Source organism: Humulus lupulus, chromosome 3, assembly GCF_963169125.1.
Source record: "Humulus lupulus chromosome 3, drHumLupu1.1, whole genome shotgun sequence".
Classification (NCBI taxonomy): Eukaryota; Viridiplantae; Streptophyta; class Magnoliopsida; order Rosales; family Cannabaceae; genus Humulus; species Humulus lupulus.
The window spans coordinates 58,024,267-58,049,697 of record NC_084795.1 but is presented as its reverse complement, the minus strand read 5'-3'; the positions used below and the strand labels follow the sequence as shown (position 1 = coordinate 58,049,697).

Sequence of the window (25,431 nt, the reverse complement as noted above, 5' to 3'; positions counted from 1 at the left end):
CACTAGAGGCTGAGCTTGTGCTTGGGGTAGCTGGTTATTGTTTATTAAAACACCAGCTCCCTGCCCCTGTATAGGGTTATATTGATTCCCATATATCAACTACGCAGGTTCCTTTCGGCTGTTCAAATGATCATGAAAATCGGGGGTTGCAAGATTGGCATACCCACAGTTCTAGTTCAAATGATCTCGAAGATCAATATTATTTCAATAATTCCCTGTATTCCTAGGTTCGGTACCATATACACTTATAGACCAAGTGAGGTCTAAGCTCCTACTCATAAAACTAATGTTTCTTTCTAGTTGATGGGCTTGATGGTTACGAGGTGAATCTTCCACCAACCCCTTGCTCCAGTTGTTTGTGATCTTGACATGTGGCTTCCCAGTAGTGGGCATCCCTATGCCCTCGAGTCGACTCTCACTCGCGCCTGTGTTCGGGTAGAGTTCGACAATTCTGTCTCGGCTCCCACTGTGAGATGGCCTCGATGGTGCAGGCTCCCCTGCCCGGTTCCTATGAGGATCTAGCTGGCATGCCTCTCGGAGTGGTGAAGGGTGTCTTATAGGAGATGGCGAATGCCTTATAGGCGATGGTGGCGGCCTCCTATAGTAGGGCCTAGAAGGCCCAGAATTGGCCCGGAATGGTTCCATGTTATTCCTAAGAGATTCTGGGTTAGAGCTCTGAGCTGCTGAGGGAGCTCAGTTATTCCTTGTTCCTGCAGTTACCTCCACAATCAGGTTGCCAGTAGTACTGGCTTGAGTATTCCTTCTAGGGAATTCATCGCCAGTGTTTTCCCTGGGCCTTGGCTGGGCCTGCTGAGCCCCTTATTCAGCCCTCCTGGCGGCCGTGCTCCCACGGGGACGTCCTCTGGGCCTTCACGGTGGTGCCTAGACCTCAGTGGTCTGTATGGAAAATTATTCATTGCGCCTTGTGGCCTCAGCCAATTGTCGACGCAGTTGGTAAATTTCTAGTCCCACGATGGGAATATACCTCTCAAGTTTATAATAGTGGTCCTTGTCAGGCATGGGAGCAGGCGACCACAGAGAGTTAGATGATGCATTCCCCTCATCTGGATCATGTTCTGTCATTGGCTGCTTCCTAGGTCTTTGTGGGTAATCTTCAATGTGAGGAGTTTGCTCCTCAAGTATTTTGGGCAATGGTTGCCCACCAACTCTTGGGGTGTTCACGGTGGCCATTGGTAATGTAGGAGGTTTTTGACTGAACAATTCAAAGATTTTCTTAATGCTCTCAATGAAAGCACCAAACTATTGACAGCGTTTTTGTCAACTTAAATCTGAAGAGCACTAAACAAAAATTTAGGAATCAAGAAAAGAACAATAGGATTTTTATGTGGTTCAGCAGTTAAAATCTGCCTAGTCCACGAGTCAATATTCTTGATTCATGATACTCTCTAAAAGCTTTCTCAGAGCAATTCGACAGAGTATTCTCAATATAATATTGTGCCCCCATACAAATGTAATTCCCAGGCTATTGATAGAACTGGTAAGGAGAATATCTTCCACTAATTTAGGGAAGTTACTATCAATTATACAGATTTTTAAATAAATACATCAAATGCATAATGTCCCATGATAATTGGGATTTAATACCAGATAATAACAAATACCTAAGGAATATGGATCTCCTAATAGCTGTCGTGTGCAAAATGTGTTGATGAGCTCAAATGTAAGGTTAACGCGCTCAATCTCAATCCTAGTCAGCCTCCTCCTTAGCCAGTGATTTCATCGAGCATAGTCTTCGGTGACCAACATCTTCGAGCTTGCAACTAAGGCTCGAATAACACCCATATCCATCAGAGAATATTTGTTCTTTCGAGCTTGATGCCTAAGCTAAAACCTAAAAAACTTGTGCTCGATCGCCAATAAGAACAAGTCAAGAATCATGCAAATTTGTACAAGTGTCCAGCAAATGCTTGTCATTTTCAATCTTACGCTTTACGAGCCTACATTTTGAGGGTCATTTATGACTTTGTCGAAATTTGGGTGTAACAGTTACAGAAAAAGAAAACCAATCTTGAAGGATAATCTTACACATTCAAGACTCCCACTCTCTTTCTAGTCCCTTCTCTTTTTCTCTCTTAAACTTGAGCTAATGCAAATTTTGGAGTTGATTTATGGTGATTGGAGGGTGTTAGGCTTCTAAGGAGAAATATTATCAGCTACTCAAGCCATTACGACTCTAGGTTTTTTGAATTTCATCACAGAAGTGAGCATTTCTTCAAATTTCTTCACTTGCTCAAGGGGCTTTGCTTAAATTTTCAAAATTTGGGGATCTTAGGTAAATATATATGTGTGTTGGTGTTGGTAATAAGTTTATAAACTAAGTTGAAACTTTCAATTCCATGAATTGTTATGGTTTTGGTTTGAAATTTCAAATTTGGGGGAATAAGATCGGTTTTAAAACCCTAAGATTTTCAATTCTTATGTTTGGTTGGAATTCACTGTCTAATTGATGTTTAAGTGATGCATAAAGAGTATTACTTACATTTTTGGGTATGAATTCTTACTTTGCTACAATTTGGGGTCTTGGGGTCAATTTGGTGTTTTGAAATCACAAGGCTTCGATTTTGGGGTTTACGAAATTTGTGGGCTGTGATGTCCTTTTCCAAGGTACTAGCGCAACAACTCTAGTGTTCCAGAAGGCATTAAACTGTTCAATAGCACGACCGTGATACGTCCATAGAAAGCCCAAACTTTTGGGTAGCGCGACCCCGCCAGGTGCCCCGAGTCCCAATTTTACTTAGTTTTGTGAGTTTGGCTCGGGGTTTCGAGGATTTTATATGTTGACTCACTTGGGGGCTCGAAGGATAATTCCATTACCTTGTTGAATGTAATTTGAGGTCCTAATGAGCGTATTATTTATATTGTGACTAGTATTTTTCAGAGGCTCATGAGAGGATCACACTCGAGGTCGTCTTGATTCTCGCACAGGACCTGAGGTAAGAAAGCTGGCATATGCACCTAGAGTAGGGCATCGACCCTGATATTTGAATGTGGTTGAAGTGTGCATTGAATATGTTTAAGTTTCACTACCCTTTTCATAATTATATTTGTTTGGATAAAATGTATTGAATTGTATGTTATTGACTGACATGAGTCGTATTTGGTGATAATCATGCAGAATGTTGGCCGTGACGGCAGGGCCAGTATGGGAGTGTTGTACACACTCAGCCGATAGATGTCGTAAGCTTGGTTCCCTAGGGATGCGCCTTTGTTGGCATAGGCTGATAACTTGTCTAGGAGTTTGAAATGTGTATCTTTATAACTCTTAAAAATGCTACTTGTTGTTTATGTTTAATATGATGTTAATTATTCCTTGTTGAGTTTTCTTGTCGGGCCTTGGCTCATGGGTGCTCTATGGTGCAAGTAAGGGCAATGGGAAACACTACTACGAAACTTGGCTTTCCCGACACCCGACCACGACAGCCAACTCTGTCGACTGTTGTAATTGCTTAGCGGGACTCTACACTGATAGTTAAAAACTCTAGGCATAGAGATCAACGCCGACAGCTAATAACTGTCACCGTTGCTTTTGACTGTCACTATTGACCCAAACGCCGACAGTTAATTCGAAACCAATGCCGACAGTTAAAATGTGTCTCTATTAACCACAACGTTGACAGTTAATTCGAGACCAATGCCGACAGTTAAAATGTGTCGCTATTGACCCCAACGCCGACAGTTAATTCAAGACCAATGTCGATAGTTAAACGTTGTCGCCATTGACTCCAATGCCGACATTATAAAATTAATGAATAGTATAATTTTAAAAATAAACTAAATTATGTAAATATATATTTATAAAAATTATGTATTTATTAAAATCTTTTAAAACAAGTTTTTTGTTTGTTTCTAAATTTTTTATATTATTAATTTTTGTATTTATAATAAATTTATATCAAAATTAAAAATTATTATTCTTTAACATATTTATAAAAATAACTATATTATTCTTTGACATATTTATAAAATTTGTATTAGCTAAAAAAGAGTTGTTTTATTAATTGGAAAAATATTGTAAAAAAATTAATGAATAGTACAAATTTAAAAATAAACTAAATTATGTATATATATATTTATAAAAATTATGTATTTATTAAAAAAAATTAAAACTATATTTTTTTGTTTCTAAATTTTTCTTATTATTAACTTTTGTATTTATAATCATTTTTATATCAAAATTTAAATTTATTATTCTTTAACACATTTATAAAATTAACTATATTATTCTTTAACATAATTATAAATTTTGTATTAGTTAAAAAAAAGTAGTTTTACTAATTGGAAAAATATTGTAAATAAATTAATGAATAGTATAATTTTAAAAATAAACTAAATTATGTAAATATATATTTATAAAAATTATGTATTTATTAAAAACTTTTAAAACTATATTTTTTTTGTTTCTAAATTTTTCATATTATCAATTTTTTTATTTTTAATAATTTTTATATCAAAATTTAAATTTAGTATTCTTTAACACATTTATAAAATTAACTATATCATTCTTTAACACATTTATAAAATCTGTATTAGTTAAAAAAAGTTATTTTATTAACTGGAAAAATATTATAAAAAAATTAAATATAAATTTATTAGTTATGATTTTTTTATTAATATATATATATGTTTAAATAATTTTTTTTAAAAATTTATTGGAGCAACGCTCACAATTAAAAAGTATCATTATTGGAAAATTATAAAGTAGTCTGAATTTTTTGAATGAAGCAATGCCAATAGCTGTAAGTTATCACTATTGGAGAGGCAATAGCGATAGTTTATAGCTCTCGCATTGGCCCATTAAAAAAATTCAGCCTCTAATATTTCCCCCCACCCTTCTTCTTCCCTCTTCCCTCTTCCCTCTTTCTTTCTCTTTCCCTCTTCTCTTTTCCTGTCCGTGTCCTCTGACCTCCCACTCTCTCTGACCCGCCTTCTCTCCTCTCCTTTCTCTGCGACTCACTCTCTCTCCTCTCTCCTCTCTCATCGATCCGCCCTCCAAACGACGCCGCCTCCTCTACGACGCCGACGCCGACGCAAACGCTGGTACCCGCGAACTACAACTCTACGATGCCAATGCCAGTACACTATCATCTCTTAACAGTTATATAGATATACATATATATAAATGTTTAATTATTTTTTTATTTTATTAATTTTGTTTCTGTATATAAACTTTGTTTTCTCTCTCTCTCTCTGATTAGCTACGAAGAAAAAACTAGCTTTGATTTTAAGGTAAATATATTATTTGGTATTTATACATACCAACGTTTATATATAATTCTTTGTATAGATTTAAATATTTCAAAGTTTAAAATCCTCAAATCTCAAAGATTAGGGTCCGAATTTTGGGTAAATAACTATGTGTTTTAGTTTGGATTTTGAGATGCACACAAAGTGTTTGGTAAAATGCACTTAGTGTCCTGCAACATTAGTATTATTTCAGATTTGTTCCTATTTCGTTTGTGCACTTTTCAGTTTCTTGAACTCGGAAATTGAACTGAGTTCAATTATTCAGCAAATTATTATATTATATATTATAAAATCCCAAGGCATGATGAAACCAGGTTTTCCGGCTGCAGATGGATGGGTAACTAAATTCAGCCAGCATCGTGCAGAACATGGTGATTGTAATGCTTGGGCTCCCTCATTTGAGCGACAGCATGGTGCCAATGGATGGGCCTCTGAGTTTGAGCAAGCAGGGAAATATTACAATAGTAGTAAGCAGTATATTTTCCCTTTAATTTCTAAAGTTTTTTATTCTTTTTTCTTTATTTCATCATATATTTCCTTAAGAGCTTCAATCCTAAAAAAATATTTCTATAAATATTATAAGAAGATGAGAAATAACAATGGTGTGCTCTGAGTTCTTGTGACACTAGTATTCCATGCAATAACTTATAATGTTAATCCATTTATATGATTTTAAAAGACTAACCATAAAGATAATTGGCACGTAAGCCTTTATAGTAAAAAATGGCTCTTGGATCGTGTATCCAAATTGGATTATTTAAGTTTTGATTTACAATGTAGTTAAATTTTTTTTTTTATGAATTCTATTTTCTTTTTTGCATCAACTTCATCGACTTAAGGGTTGTATCTCTTTGATTGATTGTTTGACTGCTCTTTCAACCTTTTGAAGAATTATAAAATAGTCATCCATACATTGAGTTTGATTTTGTAATTTTGTTCACAGGAGCAGTCTCAATTGACGTCAATGGATCATGTGGGAAGGGTAAATGTTGCAAACTTAGCTACTATGGAGCAAAGTCGTATGCTTGCTGATACATTAGCTCAGAACAATGATCCTAAATTTTAGGTTTGTAAGCTATGTTGTGTTGCAACTCTATGATTCTTGTGTTTTTAACATGAAGATACTCTTCTGCATGTGTTTATTGCTTCTAACTTTCATATATATTTTTTCCATGTCTTTTTGGGTGTGTGTGATGATACAAGTATTGTGATCAATACACTTTTCGTTGATTACGATTATGCATATGTTGTTGGGCCATTAGTTTCTAGAGCTTACTCATCTTTTAAGATGTTTGAAGAAGGGAAATCAATTGCAAACTACCATTTAGATTTTTACTTCGTTTGTATTGTATATTACATATTGGTTCAGAAATTTAAATATCTTGGAACATGGAATTTGATAGGCTAAGTAGAATTACACGCTATTGCTTGACTAATTCTATGGTCCAAGAATGCTAAACTAGGCTAAAAGTGCCACAGTGTACTTTTACTATATTTTTCTAATATAGTTCTTATGTAAAAAGTCCAATTAACTCATTAAGTTTATAGTTTTATTTTGACGGCATGGAAATGATAAAAAATTATTTTATAAAATTATTATTTAATAGTTTATTATTTACTTTTTTTTAATGATAAGAAACTGACAATAAATTGGATATAAGAAAACCAATAGGTCTACAATAGATATTATTCACGAAGGGAAAGGATAAACGATCATCTAAGATCACAGGCAAAAGTTCCAATTTTTAAGTAAACCAAAAAATGAGAACACAATGAGATCCAAACGACCACCTGAAATTTAAGTCTCCAAAAGTTGAAACCCATCCAAAACTAATTCCTGAAAGGTCCTCTTATTCTTATTTCTTTCTAACAAGAGTTCCCAATAAGTTGCCTACAAGGCAACATTCCAAAGATTTTAACGTCTGTTGGACTTCGACCCTAAGCCATCGCACTATGAAAAATTATCTTCACAATGATGGGGCCAAACCCAGAAAACTATAACATATAGTGGCTGCTATAGTTTCTTGTTCCTAAAACATTGTAGAGTTAGGCAAAAAGCTCAGTCAAAAAATAAAATTAAAATTTTATTTTGGAAAAGATAGAGAAAAAGAAAAAGGACCATGATTATATGATCTATCAAAGACCAGTTTCATGAGCTGTTGGCACCATTTGCATTTGAACAATTAGTGAAGTCTTATTAGTTATACTATTCCTCTTCTATTTTGATAATTATTGAGCAAATTTTACTAGAAGGTACTCTTTTTTTTACCAATTTTCGAAACAGTCACCCAAAGGGTTTTTTTTTTATAACAAGAGGTACCAACTCTACATTTCTATTAAACAAAGGGTACAGATTATGCATATTCCCAAAAGCACTTGAACTCAGAAATTGATGAAGCACCTACTAAACCCTCTGTCAAAATGTCAAAAAGAAGCACTATAAGTCAAATTTTTATGGTCATCAACCATGTTTTGTTTACTATGCTATGGGTTATTTTCTATGTTAATTATCGGCAGAGATGACTTTGGTTCATGTATCTACAAGAACCTTTACTATACAAGTAAAAAATAAGCAATATTAAATCAGTCGTTTTTTAACATGACCCATGTTTTTTTTCTGTGCAAATATTGTTCAAGTTTTTTAAGTCCTTGCAGTTTGTTTCATATTATATAAATGAGTGGACCAAAATATTTTGTGATGCATGTGGGTTGATTCATAGTTTTCAAGCTCATTTCCTTTTTTCTCTTTCTGTCTTCAGTTTACAGAAGAACCCTTTAAGTCCTTGAAGTGGAAATATGGCTTCTTTAAATGATATAGCAGTTGGAGCAGCCATAAATATACTCGGTGCATTTTTTTTCTTCCTAATATTCGCCGTACTCTGGATTCAACCGGTCAATGATAGGGTCTACTTTCCAAAGTGGTATCTTAAAGGGTTAAGGAATAGTTCTTTGCGCGCAGGTGCATTCATAAGCAAGTTTGTCAATTCATTACTAAAATAATCCCATGGAAAGGATATTTGGTACTTACTATTATATTAGTTTGTTTATGACATAGTACATTTACATATATTGCACTTACAATTGACATAGTACACTTACAAATTCTTTTCAATGAGAATTACCAATAAATTGAAATTATATAATGGTATGTTCTAATGACTTTGGTGAGGTGATTTATAACATTGAGCATCACTTTTGGTTCTTGTGATCGCGTTTAGGTTCAATAGTATAAAGTATTATACACAAGTTTGACATTATTAGCATATTGGTTGATAATTCATAGTTATATTGAACTCAGTTTCATTCTTTTGGACTAGCATTTATTTGAGCACAACACTTTTTTTGGTTCCCATTCATACTTGTATTACTTTTGAGTACAATATATTCCATGTTATAATAATTCAAGCATTAATTTTAGTTTTAGGTAGTGGAATTAGTGAGGAGCATTAGAAAAGCTTACTGTTGAGTGGACGAGGTATATTCTTTTATTCTTTTTAATATTATACAAGTGTATGTTAGAGGAGTTTGAATATCTTAAATATTCATCCATAGTGAAGTAGATTCTAAGATTATAATTCTGTGTTGCAGTGATAATGGAAGGTTGAGAACTTACATGTTTTAGTGAAGTAGGTTCTGTGATATATATATATAATTGCGTGCTGGGGGAGATATGAGTATGAAAATTTGTTTCTTATTTTAATTGATTGAATTATTTGAATTGATATTGACAGATGGTTAGGTTACAAATATAGGGGAAGTGCTGTCTGTTTTAAATTTAGCAATGATAATTAAAAATAATGGGGCAAGAGATAATTTTTTCTTTTTTTTTTGCTTGAAGACCTTAACTACACTAACTAAATCATAAAAAATAGTATGAATGATTTAGATTATGAAAGATTAACTTTTTACTTTCATTTATATTCAAATATAGCTCAAGTAGGCATATATTGAATTTGATAAAAAAAAAAAACTAGTTTTTACAAGAGGGTCGGGGAATTGTAGCAAAATAGTTTTTGCATAGGGTTCCACCGTGGGGATGAAGATGGCACATAAAGGTAGGGACAATTTGTGAAATAGACCAAACCTTAGTGAATTTTGATCGAAAACTTGGCCAAATGGGCCAATGCTCAGTCCAAGATCATGAAGATCTAAATACTAAATAGACTCATAATGATATTGATATTAGATTTAGGAGTTTTTTGTGCTGCCATATTTGTTGCATTCATATTTAAATTGCTTTGAGGCTTTAGGTACCCTACTTTTGATATTGGTATTATAGGGTACATTTGAGCTACTTTAATCTGCCTTAACTTTCTAGTATATTGTTGGCTATGTTGATCCTTGTCATCCCCAGTGACTCTTTGAGGCTACAAATTGTATATGTTTTTTACTGGTTTGTTTTCCTTTTATGCTTTTGTCTAGTATCATAAAATATTTTTTAATTCAGTTTATAGACTCTCTTTTACTTTTATGGTCTGGTTTTTTTGGCTAGTTCATGCTCTCTCAAGTGTGTTTTTGAGCATGTTTGAATTTGAGAAATCAATATATAAATTTGAAACTGGATTATTGTTTCAATGTTCTGAGGCTCTGAGACATGTTTCATTATTTTGGGGCTTAATTTATTTCAAGTTTAATGTAAGTTTAAAGTCTATTTGCATTAATATGAAGCTTTTATTCTAAAGCATAAATGATATTTGCGATTTGGTTTTTCTTAAGTATGAGATGTTTATGTGCTGCCATGTTGGTGATTATAGGACTTATTGTGCTCTTATATTTTTAAAGGCATTCAAAGTATCATAAATGCTCATAATAAGTCATTCTTTTTTCTTTATGAAATCCTTATGATGGTAAACTTGAGGATATTCTATTATTAAATTGGGAATTTTGTTATACTGTTGTTGACGCGGTTCTTCGCCAACAGGTAATTAAGAAAATAAGAGAAAGGGATTAGTGCTGAATAATTAACCGAAACAGATGAATGATCTTAAAATGGATTAATGACACGAATACGTTTTTAGGTGGTTCAATGGTTAAAATCCTTCTACTCCACCATCCAATATTATTGCTATATTTTTGGTATTTCTTAAAAGGTATTTCGTTATACAATAGAATCCAACCCCTTGCAACTCCCAGGCTCTCCATATTTATAGGAGAGGACACCTGGGAGTTGGTAAGGGGTCATCCCGTGACCTTCTTACCCATCATGTCACTTCTGTGACCCTTATGATTAATTCCTAAATCCTGACAAATGAAGTGTGATCTAATCAATAGGTAAGGGGGATAATGGGCCGCACGGCCCAACCCAGTCGTAGGTGCCTGAACACGCACGTTCATGCTGCATGTCTGAGAATTCAGGGATATATCAGATACGTGATGCTGATATATGCACGCTTACATTGCGTGGTTGACTTTATAAAGGGTCACAGCTTCCAACTCCAGCTCGTGCCTCAAGCTGGATGCCTTCTTGACCTTTTGTCTTCATATTCCTGACTCGGCCCTTAAATAATCTTCACTACACCAAACACCCATTACCATAACACATGATTATAATAGAATTTAAAAAGAGTTATTGTAAGTTAAAAAATTTTCAGGCGGCAACTTAAAATAAGGTACCGCCAAATGACTTAGCTTTTTTTGACTTAACTTTTTTTGACTGAACTTTTTTCAACCCGTGTACCCACTTCCCCTATACCCATTTCCTCAATCTTCAATCGTTCTTCCCCTTCCTGGTCTCTCGTTCCCTTCAATCTTCAATCTTTCTTCATCTTTCCGTTCGTGGTCTGTCTCTCTCGGTTTCCCGTAGACTCGGTCTCTCGGTTTCCGTTCGTAGCTTGCTCTTACAGGTCAGCCCTCTTGCATGTCTTCCCGTAGCTTGTTTTGTTTTTGTTATTGCAATGTGGGTTTTGTGTAGATTGTTGCTCTGTTTTATTGGACATTTGTTTCTAATCTGCATTTCTTCAGTCTTGCAGGTCCCGTAGCTTGCTCTTGCAGGTCAGCCCTCTCTTTGTACCAAGTTCTCCTTTGCTCTATCACTGGAGGAGCCTCTTCTATTCTGAGAAATACCTCAAACCCACCAGTTGTTTCACTCATTCTCAGGTACACAAATTAGGCACATTTATTGTGTTTTTTAACATTCTGTTTTCATGAAGCTTGATACTAGTGCTTCAGCAACAAACAATTTTTATTAGCTTGTTACTGGGGTGCTCTTTATTCATTTGATAAAACATATATAGTTTTGTTTTTTTCTTTCTTTCGTATTCGTTGTGCTTTCACTATCAATTTGTCTGCTTCTGTTAGCTACATATAATCTGATCTATACATATTTATGTAAGGTGTGTGGAATTAAACTTACTTTTGAATTTTAATTATTAATAATGTTTCAGAAAATGGGTTTTGTTTTATATCTGTTTCTTTACTTATTATTATTGGGTCAATAATTTGTTTAAGTTCAGTACTTCACTGAATTACTGATCAGTCTTTCTGAAAAAGAAAGCAGATTTTCATGTTGCTCTTACAAGTAAGGTATATATATATAGAAATATTTTCTTTATTAGCTTATTGGTTAATTAATATTTCTTATATGACTTTTTTGTGGGGCTATAAGCTACATCGTGATTGGCGTTCTAGCTAATGTAGTATATAGTTTATAAGCTGAAATAACATTTAAAGTACGCTGAAGCAAAAGATACATTATTTCTATTTGTTTACTGATCTATGCATGCAAAAGCTCCCATTTAAGAACCTATTTATACATCACGAGTGGAATTTTGATAAGATCCACATGTCCATCATTAGGGGAATGTAAGAAAACAAAAGGCATTTCAGCATTAAACCCATCTTTAAAAAGAAATTTTGATCCCTGTAGTTTCATAAAACCCATTTCAGCATTCCATCCTCCATCCCAATCTGTAGTTTCATAAAACAATACCTGGTCATAATCATATTGGAATAATCTTACTACATCAGGAGTACAGCTATTGCTTATGGTTAAACAGTTTTATGACATTTCCTTGTCATGATATGGTGCTTATGGTTAAATAGTTTGATGACATTTCATGTTGATCAAGAATAATTGAAATTAGAGCATATGCATATAGTCCATGATTTATTACATGAAGATCTTAAAATAGGTATTTTAAAACACTATTGATGTCTTGTGCCAGGAAAATAGTACAAAATGCCCCATAACAGACCAATTGCAACTGAAATTGTGAAAGGCAAAAAAAAAAAAACATAAGTTTATAGCCTCTGCATTTGGTAATGCTTACAGTTGGAAACCTCTGCATTTGCTTACAATAGGAAACCTCTGCATCTGCATTTAGTATACTGTTTTACTATCATTATTTCAATATACCCAAATATATATATATATATTTATATTACTATCATTGGTGAACAACTGCTAATGAGTTCAGATTCTTTTTTTGAATCTGTATGTAATCATTAAAGCATTATACAGAAAAAGTTACATGTATATGTATATATGTAGTAAAAAATTTTAAGGCTTTTCTCAGGTACCGGGAAATCTCAGTTCTTGAAATTTGCTGCAAAGTTAAGTAACAGATCTGTTGTCACTACTGGCTTAGGAAGCACTAGTGCTGGACTCACTGTCACTACAGTCAAGGATGGAGGTATGTTTCTCATTTCTCCATCCTCAACTTGTATCCATGGAGTAAGGAATCTGACAGAAGTTGTGAGTAGTTTACGTTAACTTTTTGCATGGTTTGCCACCACCTTACACATCCTAGTCCTACTCCCCATCTCATTGTCTCTGCTCTTACTTTTCTCTCTGTATCTCCCTTTTTTCTCACACTTCAAGTCAGTAACTCTCTCAATGACTGAGAACATCTTTGTTATGATAACCAAATCTTTCATCATAAAACTCCAATTCTTGCTTCCATGGGGCTAAATAATCTGATCAGATGGTTGTGATATGAAAGTAGTGATTTTCTGTCTTCATCTTTTGCTAAATTTGGGTTCTTGTAAGCTTGTACCTTGTGTTCACAATTAATATTTTAGAAAGCATGTTAAAATAAAGGTGGTTTGGTCTATCTTTGATAGAATGTTTTTGTATTTTCGTGACAAGTTGTTTTAGTTCCTTGGCTTCAAATTGTACCTGTACTACATCTTTGTTCTTTATATGTTTCTGGAATTCTCCTTGTAACAACCAGCTATTATATCATATTTAAATATTGTACGACATTAATGGTAATATTTCGATTAAATAATTTTACTATATTTGTGCTATATGCAGGAGAATGGATGTTGGAAGCTGGGGCCCTAGTTTTAGCAGACGGAGGACTTTGCTGCATAGATGAATTTGATAGATATTTGAGATGCCCCTCAGGTTTCTAATGAAACTACTCTTTCTAGCTTGCAATTATCTAAACCTAGCATACATGATGTGCATCATGATATTATTCCTACTTGTATATACTAGATTTCTTTTCTCAATCTTTTCATCTTTTTTCTTGTTAGAATTGCTTGTAGTATCATTGATATGATATTCTATTTCTTATTAAAGAGATAAAAGCATTAAGGAAAAATTGAAGAGGAATGGACATAAAACTCAAAAAATGCAATTAACATTCTCTAGAAACATTCCAATATAATATGCATGAATATATTTTCTGATTTTATGTCAATACATAGAGAAGCCATTTGTTCACATGGTTTCTAAAGCATAGACATTAAGAAATCCTAACTTATTTTTTTTAATCTTTTCATGGAATCTATTATGATGTTTCTGCTTGTTAATAAAATATTGTATGAATTAAATCAATAATTATACCATCATTGAATTTTTAATTCCGCTTGCTTAATGTGTTTTTTTTCCTTTTTTGTAATTAAACCTGTTTTAGTATTTTTACTAGTTACAGAATAGGAAATTGCTTGGATTGTATCATCCTCAGTCAATCTAAATGATATTTTCAAAACCATTATACAAAAGAGAATATATCATTTGATGATTTTATTTTAATCTTTTCATAAGTTTCATCTGATTTTTTGTTCGTGTGAAAATATCAAGTTTAATATCACTTTCTTTAACAGCATGAGAGAACATGATAGAGCAACCATACATGAAGCAATGGAACAGCAATGTTGTTTAGTTTGGGCCTTTCTTTTTTCTTTTTCTTTTTCTTTTTTTTAAGGGGAACCCAACTTTGGGTCTACTTTACACTAAACACGTATAGAAAGCATCCACTGAATAGTTTAAACAGTAAGAAAAAAAGTAAGAAAAATCTCTTCAGATTCTGAAAACAGTAAGAAAAATAGAAAGCCCAATATTTCAATGCAATATCACTCTTGTAAAGTTTAAATCCATCCACTGAACAGTTAAGCCTTGTTCTGATTGGTCATATTCCAACTTTTATTTTTGGTTGTTTGAGCTTGCTTGCCATGTTGTTTAGTTTGTTAGTTTATCATACATGCTTGTTTAATATCTATTGAAAATTTTTAATTTTGTATTAATCTTTTAAGTATTGATTATATTCTTTAGGTTGGGGATCGAATTGGCAAGGAGCATTGCAAAGGTAATTTGCAAGAGGTACGAAATTTGTTCTGTTAACTCTTATTATTAATATCTTTAAAATTTTAGAGGAGTTTGAATATCTTAAATATTCATCCATAGAGAAGTAGGTTATGAGATTAAAATTGTGTGCTGTGGTGATAACGGAAGGTTGAAAACTTGTGTGTATTAGAGAAGTAGGTTTTGGAAAATTTGTTTGTGTGCTGCAGTGATATAAGGAAGAAAACTTATTGTGTGTTGTTTGAATTTTTTGACTTGGTACTGATAGATGGTTAGGTAAGCTTTTATATGTATAGATTAGATTTTTCATTATATGTATAGATTAAATTTTTCATTTAGTCATATTGTTTTCATTATTTCCATATGTATAGATTAGATTTAATTGCCACAACCCAAGCTAAAATCTTGTCTTTGATCCAAACCCAATTAGTTAGTGGCTACCATTTTAGAATCTGATTTTTAAATTAAAAACAATACTAGAATCTCTTGAAAGCTTAATGAAACTAAAGTACTAGAAATTAGTAATAGATTTAGACTAAGAAGTCTTTAGTGGGACTAAGAATCATGGTACTAGAAAATCAAGTAACTGCTATAACATACAATTAAAAATCTCAGCACTAGAACAATCAAATCCATTTGAGCAATAAGGAATGAATTTTAATAGGTAAAAAAAGAAAAAAGAGAATATATAAACTTTAGAATGAATGAATCACTGAGATGATCTTATCATTGATTCACTATAGCATCTGGTTATCATTATAGCATATATATAATTAGTCATCATGATTTGTCCTACACGTGATGCATAAATTAAAGCAAGGCTTTTGGAATGATTATTCATTGGAATTTAGAGTGTCCCACTAAAACAATTCCAATTAGTACTAATATTAAGGCTAATTCTTAACCAAATCCATTTAAAAAATCTGCTTTCAAAACAATAGAAAAAAGAAACAATATCTCATGATAGTAAATTAGTTTCCTACCAGAATATTACCTTCTCTGGTTAAAAAAAATTGACAGTTCCTCCATCCCTATTGCCAATAAACTATTGATTTAGTTCTTTCTATAAAATGACATGAAAATAAAAACATCAGTGGACAGTTGAAGCTAAAAAAATAACCTACTATTATTATTCTTCATGAAAGTGAACCTTTTAAACAGTAGGGGGCGCTAAAATGTATTCGATAAACAACCAGCCAAGAAGAAACAAAGAGAGAGACTATGAACCATACTTGAAACTCGTTTAATCATAACTTGCAAGCTAGCTTCTCAAGTCCCATCCTCAATTTTCTGAAATTAGAAAGATTATACAGAAATAATTAGAAGAAAATAACTATACTTAACTTTCTTTGATAATATTTTTTCTAATTAATCCACTAGACAACTACATACAAATATATTAAAGCATTAGATCATATATAAATCTTTATGATTACAGTTATTATATTAAAACTATATATTCATGCTATTTTAGATCATATAGCTATAAACCCAGCTACACAATTTATCATCTCTTTACGCTTTCTTTAGTTCTCAAGATAGCAAATTAGAATCAATCAAGTTTTCCATAGTCTGTAGCAATACTATGGGAAGCAGCCATTGTGGAAAACATCAGTAATTTCTAAAACCTGAAGACTAACAGAAGCACTCTAGTTTTCTTCCCAGAGCTCCTGAAAATGGTAAAGTTATTAGCCACCTAAGAGTAAAATATGACCGAACAAATTCAGAATGGGGTTGAAGTACTTTGCTACACAAAACAATCTGCTTTGCTACAAATTCATTGATACAAATAATGTAGGCTTATAATTTCGCAAACATACTTAGATATACATAATACAGTAATTCAAAACAAAGTGAGCAATGAATAAGAATATCAACCATAACAAACCATAGACAGTAAAAAAATATTATAATTCTGTTAAGAGGTGATAATTATCTGATTGAGATAATATTGCTCAAATTAAAAGAAAAACTATACATATACCAAAACCCTTTTCCTTAAAATAGTAAAATGTCTACATGTGCTGAAGCTTTAATGAAAAAATCACACCTACTTTTGAAAATATAGGCACTTTAAAAGTTAGGGTATTGGACCTTTTTAAAATTTTCTCTTAAATAAAACAGTGAGTTACTAAAATATTACCCCTTTAATATCTAATTAATCTTAATAATCATTTGGTGTGCTAAAGTAAATTTTACCATTACCAATATAAATTTGTAGCTTTCTTAGTTAAATACTTAGAAAAGTCCCCATATGTTTCTCTAAGTATAAACATTATAAGTCCTAAGTTATAACTGGATTAGTTTGAAAATTATAATTGGAAAACTACATCTCCAAAAATTCTCAAACTTCACAGAATTAACCTTGGCTATATCAAGCAGTTTCTTGTAAAATTTTACACAAAAATAATTATTTTTACTTAGTGACATTTATTTTCAAAAATCTTACTTTAAGGCTGTCTAGGAATAGGTCAATCTTTTTAACGAATTTTGAGACTTTATAAAATCTATTTGGTTTATTAATTTGGTCCAAAAAATTTAGGACCATAATAGGTTGTGTAAAAAGCACTCACACCAAAAATAAAATCATTTTATGCATTTTTACTTGGTAAAACGGATACTCAAAGTTGGCTATCCAGAAACTATGGTAAATTCTCATAATTTTTATCAAATTTTGAAAATTCATAACTCACAGCATTTTTAAAATTCTCCTTTGAAAATAAAATAAAATACAGTTAAACGAGTTATCTATTGGTTTCACTGGCCAAATTCAAAATGAAGCTAGATGAAACTAATTAGCATATTAAGCTTCAATCTTCCCTTCCAATTTGGGTGGCTAGACGTTGAACTTATGATCCTATGACCATTAAAATCCAAGAATTTTATAAAAATAAAAATTTGATCGTTCTGTTTTAACGCTTAGTAAGTCAGAATATTCTCATAAACAGACTTGATGAATCAATAAACAGAACAAACTAAGAGCACCATAAGGCATTTAAACGAGCTCAAAAGATGGTAAACTTGCTTAAAATTTCTTAGGGGTAATCAGGGTATCCGCATCTTATTAACTTCAGTATATTTTCCCTTCTTATATATATTTCCTTTTATTCTAGGTTGTATTTGTTGGAAAAGTTTATACAAGATCTTTATTTATTTTCATGTATATCTAATATTAAACAAATTAATACGAGATAAGCCTAAAACATGTTTCTAAAATTGAATTCAAAGAGAAACAAATAATATAATACTTAAAGTATACGCAGCGGAATTAAGAGTCCTTCCTTCAGTTTCGCTAACTCTTGTATCCTCTCTGTCGCAGAGTATTATCAAGAAACTGAACCAATCTTCTATTTTCTTCACGATCTTCCAATGTATCCTTAGAACCACCTAGAATATTGTGGGCAATTCTCAACACATGAGATAGATATAGAGAGAAGAAGAGAAAATAACAAAGTGGCTTAGAAAATGACTTGTGTTTTGAGAGAATATAAAACTATCAGAAAATCTGACTTGTAACTTATCTGTCGTCTCTAAAATCTTCTCTCTAAGCACTCCTTTTATAGACTCAATTAGGCCATTTAATTTAATTAAAAAATCAATAAAATAACAGCCATTTTGAAGCCCTAGGTCGAAATTATCATGGGCTATAGGTCCGTAAAATTTCCCATTTGATTATAAGCCCATTGGACTTAAAATCAAGGCCTGCATTATTTTCTATTGATTTAATTAATTAAATAATTATTTAAATCCTTTATCAAATTAATTATTTATAATTTGAACCTTGATTTAAATTTATTTATTAATTTAGATACCAATTTATCTTAATTAATAAATCTGCCATACTTTATCTTTTCTTCTCAAAATTACACAACTCTGTGAAACTATCCAAAATTGACCTAGTCAACTTTGATAATTCTAATTGATAATTAAATCAATTAATTGACACTATCTAGATGATTTTATCCAACGTACAATGAGGACCATGGGCCTATGAAATCAAGCTCCAATAAGTTATCATAAATCTAACAAATAAATTTACTTAACTTATTAATTCCTCGTGACTCCACTATAGACTTGGAATTGCACTCTTGAATTCATAGAGCGCTCTATAACAAATATAGATACGCTATTAATTATCCATTGTTACAACCATAATTGTCACTCAATCCTCTATAGACAGTCTACAATGAGATAGGACTAAAATACCGTTTTACCCCTCATTGTATTTTATCCTTAAAACACTTAGTTCCTTGTAAATGATATTTCAATAAACTAATTTAATTACTGAAATGAGATCTCTATCATTCATCACCTTGAACCAAACTAAAAGGAAACCATCGTTTCACTTCTTCATCAGAAGCTATAGATGTTCATATCTATGATTAACACTCCCACTCAATTATACTACCGAGTTCCCAAGATGTAAGTATGGGCTAGTCCGTAGGATAAGCTGGTAACGAACAAGTCAAAGAACTCAAATAATATAATCAGTTAGAATACTAACCACTCAGAATTGAGATTGAATTGACCTGTGGTCAAAAATATGATATGACTAGAATAGATAATAACGGCATGTTTACTTATCTTATCAACTGTCAATATCGGTCCTGTCCGATGTAACATATACATCTGATCTTATCTACTTTGCTAATGTTCTAGAAAGAACATAACACTGTAATGTGTAAGTAGATCATATTGTAGATTGACAAGTCAGTGTAAATCCGGTGCACTGACTAATCTTAGGACTAACTTATTTTGAACATATAATCATATTTATATTCCACTGTGATTACGTCACTATAAATAAAGTTAGCTATATGCTCGGGATTTAATAGAAGTTTATATTAAACAAATAATCATGAAAATAAAACATGTGAGCAAAGTGATTGACCAAGTCAAAAAATGATTTCTATTCTTTTATTGATAATAAAATGAGATTACAAAGGATTTGGGTTTTAATTAGGGCATAAAACCCCAACAGTATTTATCAAGAGAGGCTGCCTTATCAATAATCAAAACATAGCAAATGTAACTCTCTTATTTGGACCAGTTTCAAAGTTAGATTGAAACCAAATAAATTTAGGATGTTTATAACTAAGTTAGAGTTAACAAATAAAACCACTAACTAGATGAATCAATAGCACTAAGAAGAAACAGAAGAAAGGTTAGTCATAATATACCATAGATAGTACTTAGTCTCAATAGCACCATAAACTAGCAACCTGTCTTTCCAGACTTGTACAAGAATCCCAAAACACAACACTCAGCACAAACACTCAACATTTTGCTACTTTTCCCAGGTGCCCATCCAAAGAACTAATAAAATAGATTGGATAACTCCAAAAAAATTATAATTTTAATCTCATATAATGGCATGGAAGCCAACTACTAATATATTCAAGGATAATGCCTCCTCCCCATGTTGCTTGCCCTGATTAACAACCAAAGTTTTAATGTTTTATGACCCATGAAACAGTACTTATTAATCATGGCAGAAACATATTTCAGTACTCATAAATACTCTATGAAAAGAAACAATTAGACTAGGACAAAATGCTATTTCGAACCAGAAGGTATTTTAAACGATTTGAGTAATGAAACCAGGGATTCAAGTAGTTTTACATTGTGCAAGTATGCAAGAGGGAACATGAGCACTTACCAGTACTGATTGCGGAATATCACATCATCAGTTGGTACTTTTTTCCCATCATTATTTCGGTTCCAGTGATAGAATGCCTGGGTTATGTTTTTATAATTGTTAGTTTAATTTATTTTCCTATCTATAAATAGGCCAACAGTGCTTTTGACCAGGGGGAGCAATGCCCCACTTAAATTTTTTATTAATAATTTACAAGTAAACTTTAGTTAAAAAATATGTTTTGTCCCCATAAAAATTTAATTTTTTCAACAATATTTTATAATTATTTTTATTCTGCCTATTATAATTTATATTTCCTAGTTTACCCCTACTACAAAGAGGAATTTGCTCTGCCACTGTTTTTGACACTAGTAAGAAATGAATGAATTGTTGAATTCTTCGTCTCTTTGATTCTCTTTAAATGTTCACCTTCTCGGTTATTATTCTATTTCTCTCTAAAGTTCTATTTTATTTTCTGTCTTAATTCTCTCTCTAAATCTAAAATAACCCTGTTCTTCTAGAAATGTTTACCACTTATTCTGAACACAACTCACCATACACGGTTATACAATCAAACTGAGAACTAATAATGATCTATAAACCACAAACCTGGAATCAATTATAAATTTATATCCATTAACAATCAGAAAAGGTACGAGACCATAAAGAAATCCCAAACACTCTACAGGGAACTAGAACAAATTTGTAAATTGGAATTAAGTAATTAACTCCACTCTAGAAACTTCAGCAAAAGTGATCATTTAACTCTGAACAAGCAACTATGCCCCTGAATGAAATTCAATAAAGCTTTAAACTTCAATAACCCAAATATACTGAAATTCAACCAAGGCATGTTTTATTTTAAAAGCATGTGTGTGAATGACCTTGTCATGACCCTGATATTACAACCGCAAATAATGTGATTGTCTTGTCTAACAGTTGTTAAACCCTGACAAAAAAACAAGATTTTAGTAAGAGAACAACATCAAATACAAATTCATTGGAGATGGATAAAAGTTGGATCCATCTTAACAGGTTAGTAACCAAAATCATATAGTTTATTTTGGATATAAGTTTAAGTGTTAGTGCTTGATTATTGACGTATGCTCTAAAATTGTAGAGTAACGGTGGAATATGAGCAAAAAGCTAGAGAGTTTGTTGAGACAGTAATGACGAATCTTGGATTTCCAGCCAAGATTCTTTGTCCATGCAACAAATTTCACAATCTAAGACATCAACTTTCACACAAAGTTGTTGAACACTTAGTTTTGTGGGGCATGGACCAATCTTACAAAACATGGTTTCATCATGGGGAAGATCCAGTCCAACGCAGCACGACAAACACAAGTTATGAATATGATTTATTTCGGGCAGCGGGAGTATTTTCAAGTAACGCCAATCATTTTGGTGACGATAACAATGATGCTGATTTTCAGAGTTTATTAGCGGATGCTGAATCTCCATTGTATGAAGGTTGTTCAAAGTATACAAAAATTTCGTCTATCGTTGGGCTGTATAATCTAAAAACAAAGCATGGAATCTCAGATGTTTGCTTTAGTGAGATGTTGGAGATGATCAAAGATATGTTTCCGAAAGATAATCTCCTACTGACGTCAATGTATGCAGTTAAAAAGTTTCTAAAGATGTTTGATCTGAGCTATAAGCATATCCATGCTTGTGTCAACGATTGTTGCTTGTATACAAAAGAGAATGCTAATGCCCAAGTATGTCCCACTTGTCAATATCCAAGATGGAAGCAAAACGAACAGACAAAAGAGATTCTACAAGGGCAGCCTGCAAAGGCATTGAGATATTTTCCTATTATACCCAGGTTTCAAAGGATGTTTAGAAAAGAAGAGACGGCTTTAAGCTTAAAATGGCATTCAACCAATAAAAGAACAGACGGGAAAATGCGGTACCTGGTAGATTCAGTGGCTTGGGATGCAGTTTGTGAGAGATGGCCAGATTTTCAACTTGAACCTAACAACCTTCGATTAGGACTTGCTGCTGATGGGATCAATCCTTACAAAAATATGAGTTCTACGTATAGTTGTTGGCCTATAATGCTCATTGTATATAATCTGCCACCTGCGTTGTGCATGAAGGATGAATTTACTTTTCTATCTATGTTGATTCCTGGACCTAAACAACCCTGGAATGACATAGATGTTTACTTAGAGCCCTTAATTGATGAGTTACTTGAATTATGGAATGGTGTTTATACATATGATATTTCTACAAAGAAGTTTTTTATTATAAGGGCCATGTTGCTATGGACCATAAATGATTTTCCAGCTTATGGAAACTTAGCTGGATGTGCGACTAAAGGAAAGTATGGTTGCCCTGTTTGTGGCGAGCACTCAAATGTTGTTTGGTTGAAGCATAGCAAAAAGATGTCATTTTGCAATCATATTCAATTTATACCACAAGAACACAGTTACAGAAAGAAGAAATATACAATAGCAAGGGCAAGGGAAAGAGCACCACAATGTCCAATTATATTGTCAGGTGTTGAAGTAGCTGAGCAGTTAAGCAAAGTGACTAATGACTTTGGAAAGGGATAAAAGAGGAGTCGTGGTATAGACACAGAACAAATCTGGAAGAAGCATTCTATTTTTTTTAGGCTGCCTTATTGGGAAATATTAGTTGTTCGTCATAACCTTGATGTTATGCATGTTGAAAAGAATGTTTGTGAAAGCATACTTACACATTGCTCGATTGCAAAGGAAAATATAAAGATCACTACAACTCGAGATTAGATTTGACAGAGAAGGGCATTATGCCTCATCTCCATCCGTATGAAGAAAATGGTGTTACTCGTCTTCTTGCTGCAGCTTATACTCTATCAAAATTTGATAATAAGTTGCTTTGTGAGAGGCTATTTGACTTGAAATTCCCTTATGGATATAGCTCTAATATTAGAAACTGTGTAGATGTGGAGAAACAGAAGCTGACAGGACTTAAGTCTCATTATTGTCATGTGATTATGCAACAACTATTGCCTATTGATATAAGGGGTTTAATGGAAGAAGGTTGTAGAGAGACAATTCTCTGGCTCTCTACGTTTTTTCATGGATTGTGTCAACGTGTGGTTGATAAGGAGGAAATTATGAAATTGGAACTAGAAGCCTTTGAAATTTTTTGTCAACTAGAAGAATATTTCCCTCCTTTCTTTGATCCAATGATTCACTTGGTTGTTCATTTAGCATGAGAAGTTAGACTTTGTGGTCCGGTGCAATTTCGATGGATGTACCATTTTGAGAGATATATGAAAGTATTGAAAGGATTTGTAGCAAACTATGCACGGCCAGAAGGATGTATTGCAAATCGCTATCTTGCTGTTGAATGTGTACGCTTTTGTGAAACATTTTTAAAGCAAAATGATAATCAAGATAGTACATTGCTAGAAGAAAATCCACTATCAGCAGCAGAGTGCTTTGAGCTTGACCGATTGAACTTGGCAGTAGCGCATCAGTATGTGTTGTTTAACTAGGATATTGTAGAACCATTTCTCAATGTCCATATGGATGAGCTGAAAGAAAGAAACTCAAATCTGAATAACAATCAAACTTTGTTGTGGAATCGACATTCTGAAGGGTTCCCGTTATGGTTTTATGAAAAGGTTGTATTCTATTGCCAAGATAAAAGTTTACGTTTTGTTTTAGTGTACAAATTTCTTACAAGTATATTTTTATTTTCAGATTTCTAACATGAACAAAGTAGATGACATGTTAGCTCAATCGGCTGAAGGTCCAAGTCGCAATGTCACTTCCTACAAAGGGTACATGATTAATGGAATTCGATTCCATAAAAAAGGAGCTGAAAAAACAACTCAAAACAGCGGTGTATACTTGGAAGCACATGACAGTGGGCAATTAAATGATAAAGAAGAAAGAAGAGTATATGCTTGATTATCGTACTTTTAAAGTGTCATTGTTTTGGTGCGATTGGGCGAATATTCGAATGGGTGTTAAGAAGTCGAAGTTCTATACGCTTGTAAATTTTAATATAGGACAAGCTCAATCCATTAAGGATCCATTTGTATTAGCTTCACAAGTGAAAAAAGCTTTTTATGCAAGGGTGAATGAGTCAAGTAATTGGTATATAGCTTTAAAGGATTCAAATAGAGGGTATTTTGGACTTGAATCCAATGAAGACAATTGAGTTTCCTGTTGTCTCTTATGTACTTTGAATGAAACAAATCTCCTTACACTTTTTGTATGTAATTTTCGTGTATTATTACTCTTTTGTTGAATGAAACAAATGTGGTTTTATTACTCTCTTCGGTGAACTTTATGATTTTATTTTAATTTGAATGAAATAATTCTGGTTTTATGGTTTTGGTGTATGTTTATTACTCTTTGGTGATCCGCATTTCTGATTTATATACTATGTTATCTTTCATTTTATATTACAGCAATTTCAACTTGAAAAATGAGTACATTACGAAGATCTCCAAAAAAACACCTTCATCCAAGTGCTTTATGCAATCTTGTGGCCAAAAAGCGAAAAGCATCATTGAAGACTCAAGCTGATTGTGACGATATGTTGCTTGTAAGCCCTGTTTTAAAGAAAAAGAGTGCTCTTCGTAGGTTTTCTGCACCTGTTAGAGTTGTAATTGATTCACCACCTACTCTTAGTACTAGAGAAGCAACTCGTCGTATGGTCTATGATACAGAGCTAGATCCAAATGATGATGTGGAAGACATGGAGATGTCACTTGGAAGTTCAAAAACTAAACGATCTCTTAATTATGAAGTAGATAAGGTAGTTGATAGTGTTTGTGAAAAAGGAGTAAGGGAGAAACATGAAGAGATAGCTGATGAGGAAAGGGTTGGTGTAGAATTTGAAGGGGCTGTTGCACAATGTGAAGAAGTGCCTGATGCAGAATGTGAAGACGTTGCTAAGATAGAACTTGAACAACCTCTTAGAAAATCTGTTAGATTACAAAAAACAACTGATGAGGCAAATCAAACTGAGATTGAAGAAATACCTCAAG

General features: G+C 32.8%; 1 protein-coding gene across 18 annotated transcripts; it reads left to right on the top strand.

The window, feature by feature from the left end:
• The first annotated feature begins 4,764 nt into the window (after positions 1 to 4,764).
• Positions 4,765 to 24,843, top strand: LOC133822723 (uncharacterized). Of its 18 annotated transcripts, none has more exons than XR_009887993.1 (12): positions 4,765 to 5,058; positions 5,217 to 5,247; positions 5,595 to 5,732; positions 6,209 to 6,331; positions 8,025 to 11,108; positions 11,235 to 11,361; positions 12,780 to 12,896; positions 13,520 to 13,612; positions 14,765 to 14,812; positions 21,372 to 21,467; positions 21,553 to 24,054; positions 24,134 to 24,843. XR_009887993.1 is itself a non-coding variant. In XM_062255163.1 (10 exons), the coding sequence occupies exons 9-10, from the start codon at positions 21,439 to 21,441 to the stop codon at positions 22,994 to 22,996; spliced, it is 1,473 nt and encodes a 490-aa protein (XP_062111147.1). In that variant the 5' UTR covers positions 4,765 to 5,094; positions 5,595 to 5,732; positions 6,209 to 6,331; positions 8,025 to 11,108; positions 11,235 to 11,361; positions 12,780 to 12,896; positions 13,520 to 13,612; positions 14,765 to 14,812; positions 21,372 to 21,438; the 3' UTR covers positions 22,997 to 24,843. The 18 variants fall into 18 exon arrangements, 1 of the variants encoding a protein (XP_062111147.1); XR_009887996.1 differs by having other exon boundaries at positions 5,580 to 5,732; XR_009887984.1 differs by having other exon boundaries at positions 4,765 to 5,094.
• Positions 24,844 to 25,431: the final 588 nt, after the last annotated feature.

Coding starts and splice junctions, on each gene's coding strand:
- LOC133822723 (XM_062255163.1), top strand. CDS start 21,439: ATGGATAAAAGTTGGATCCATCTTAACAG. Junction 21,468..21,552: donor AGTTGGATCCATCTTAACAG/GTTAGTAACCAA, acceptor CTAAAATTGTAG/AGTAACGGTGGAATATGAGC.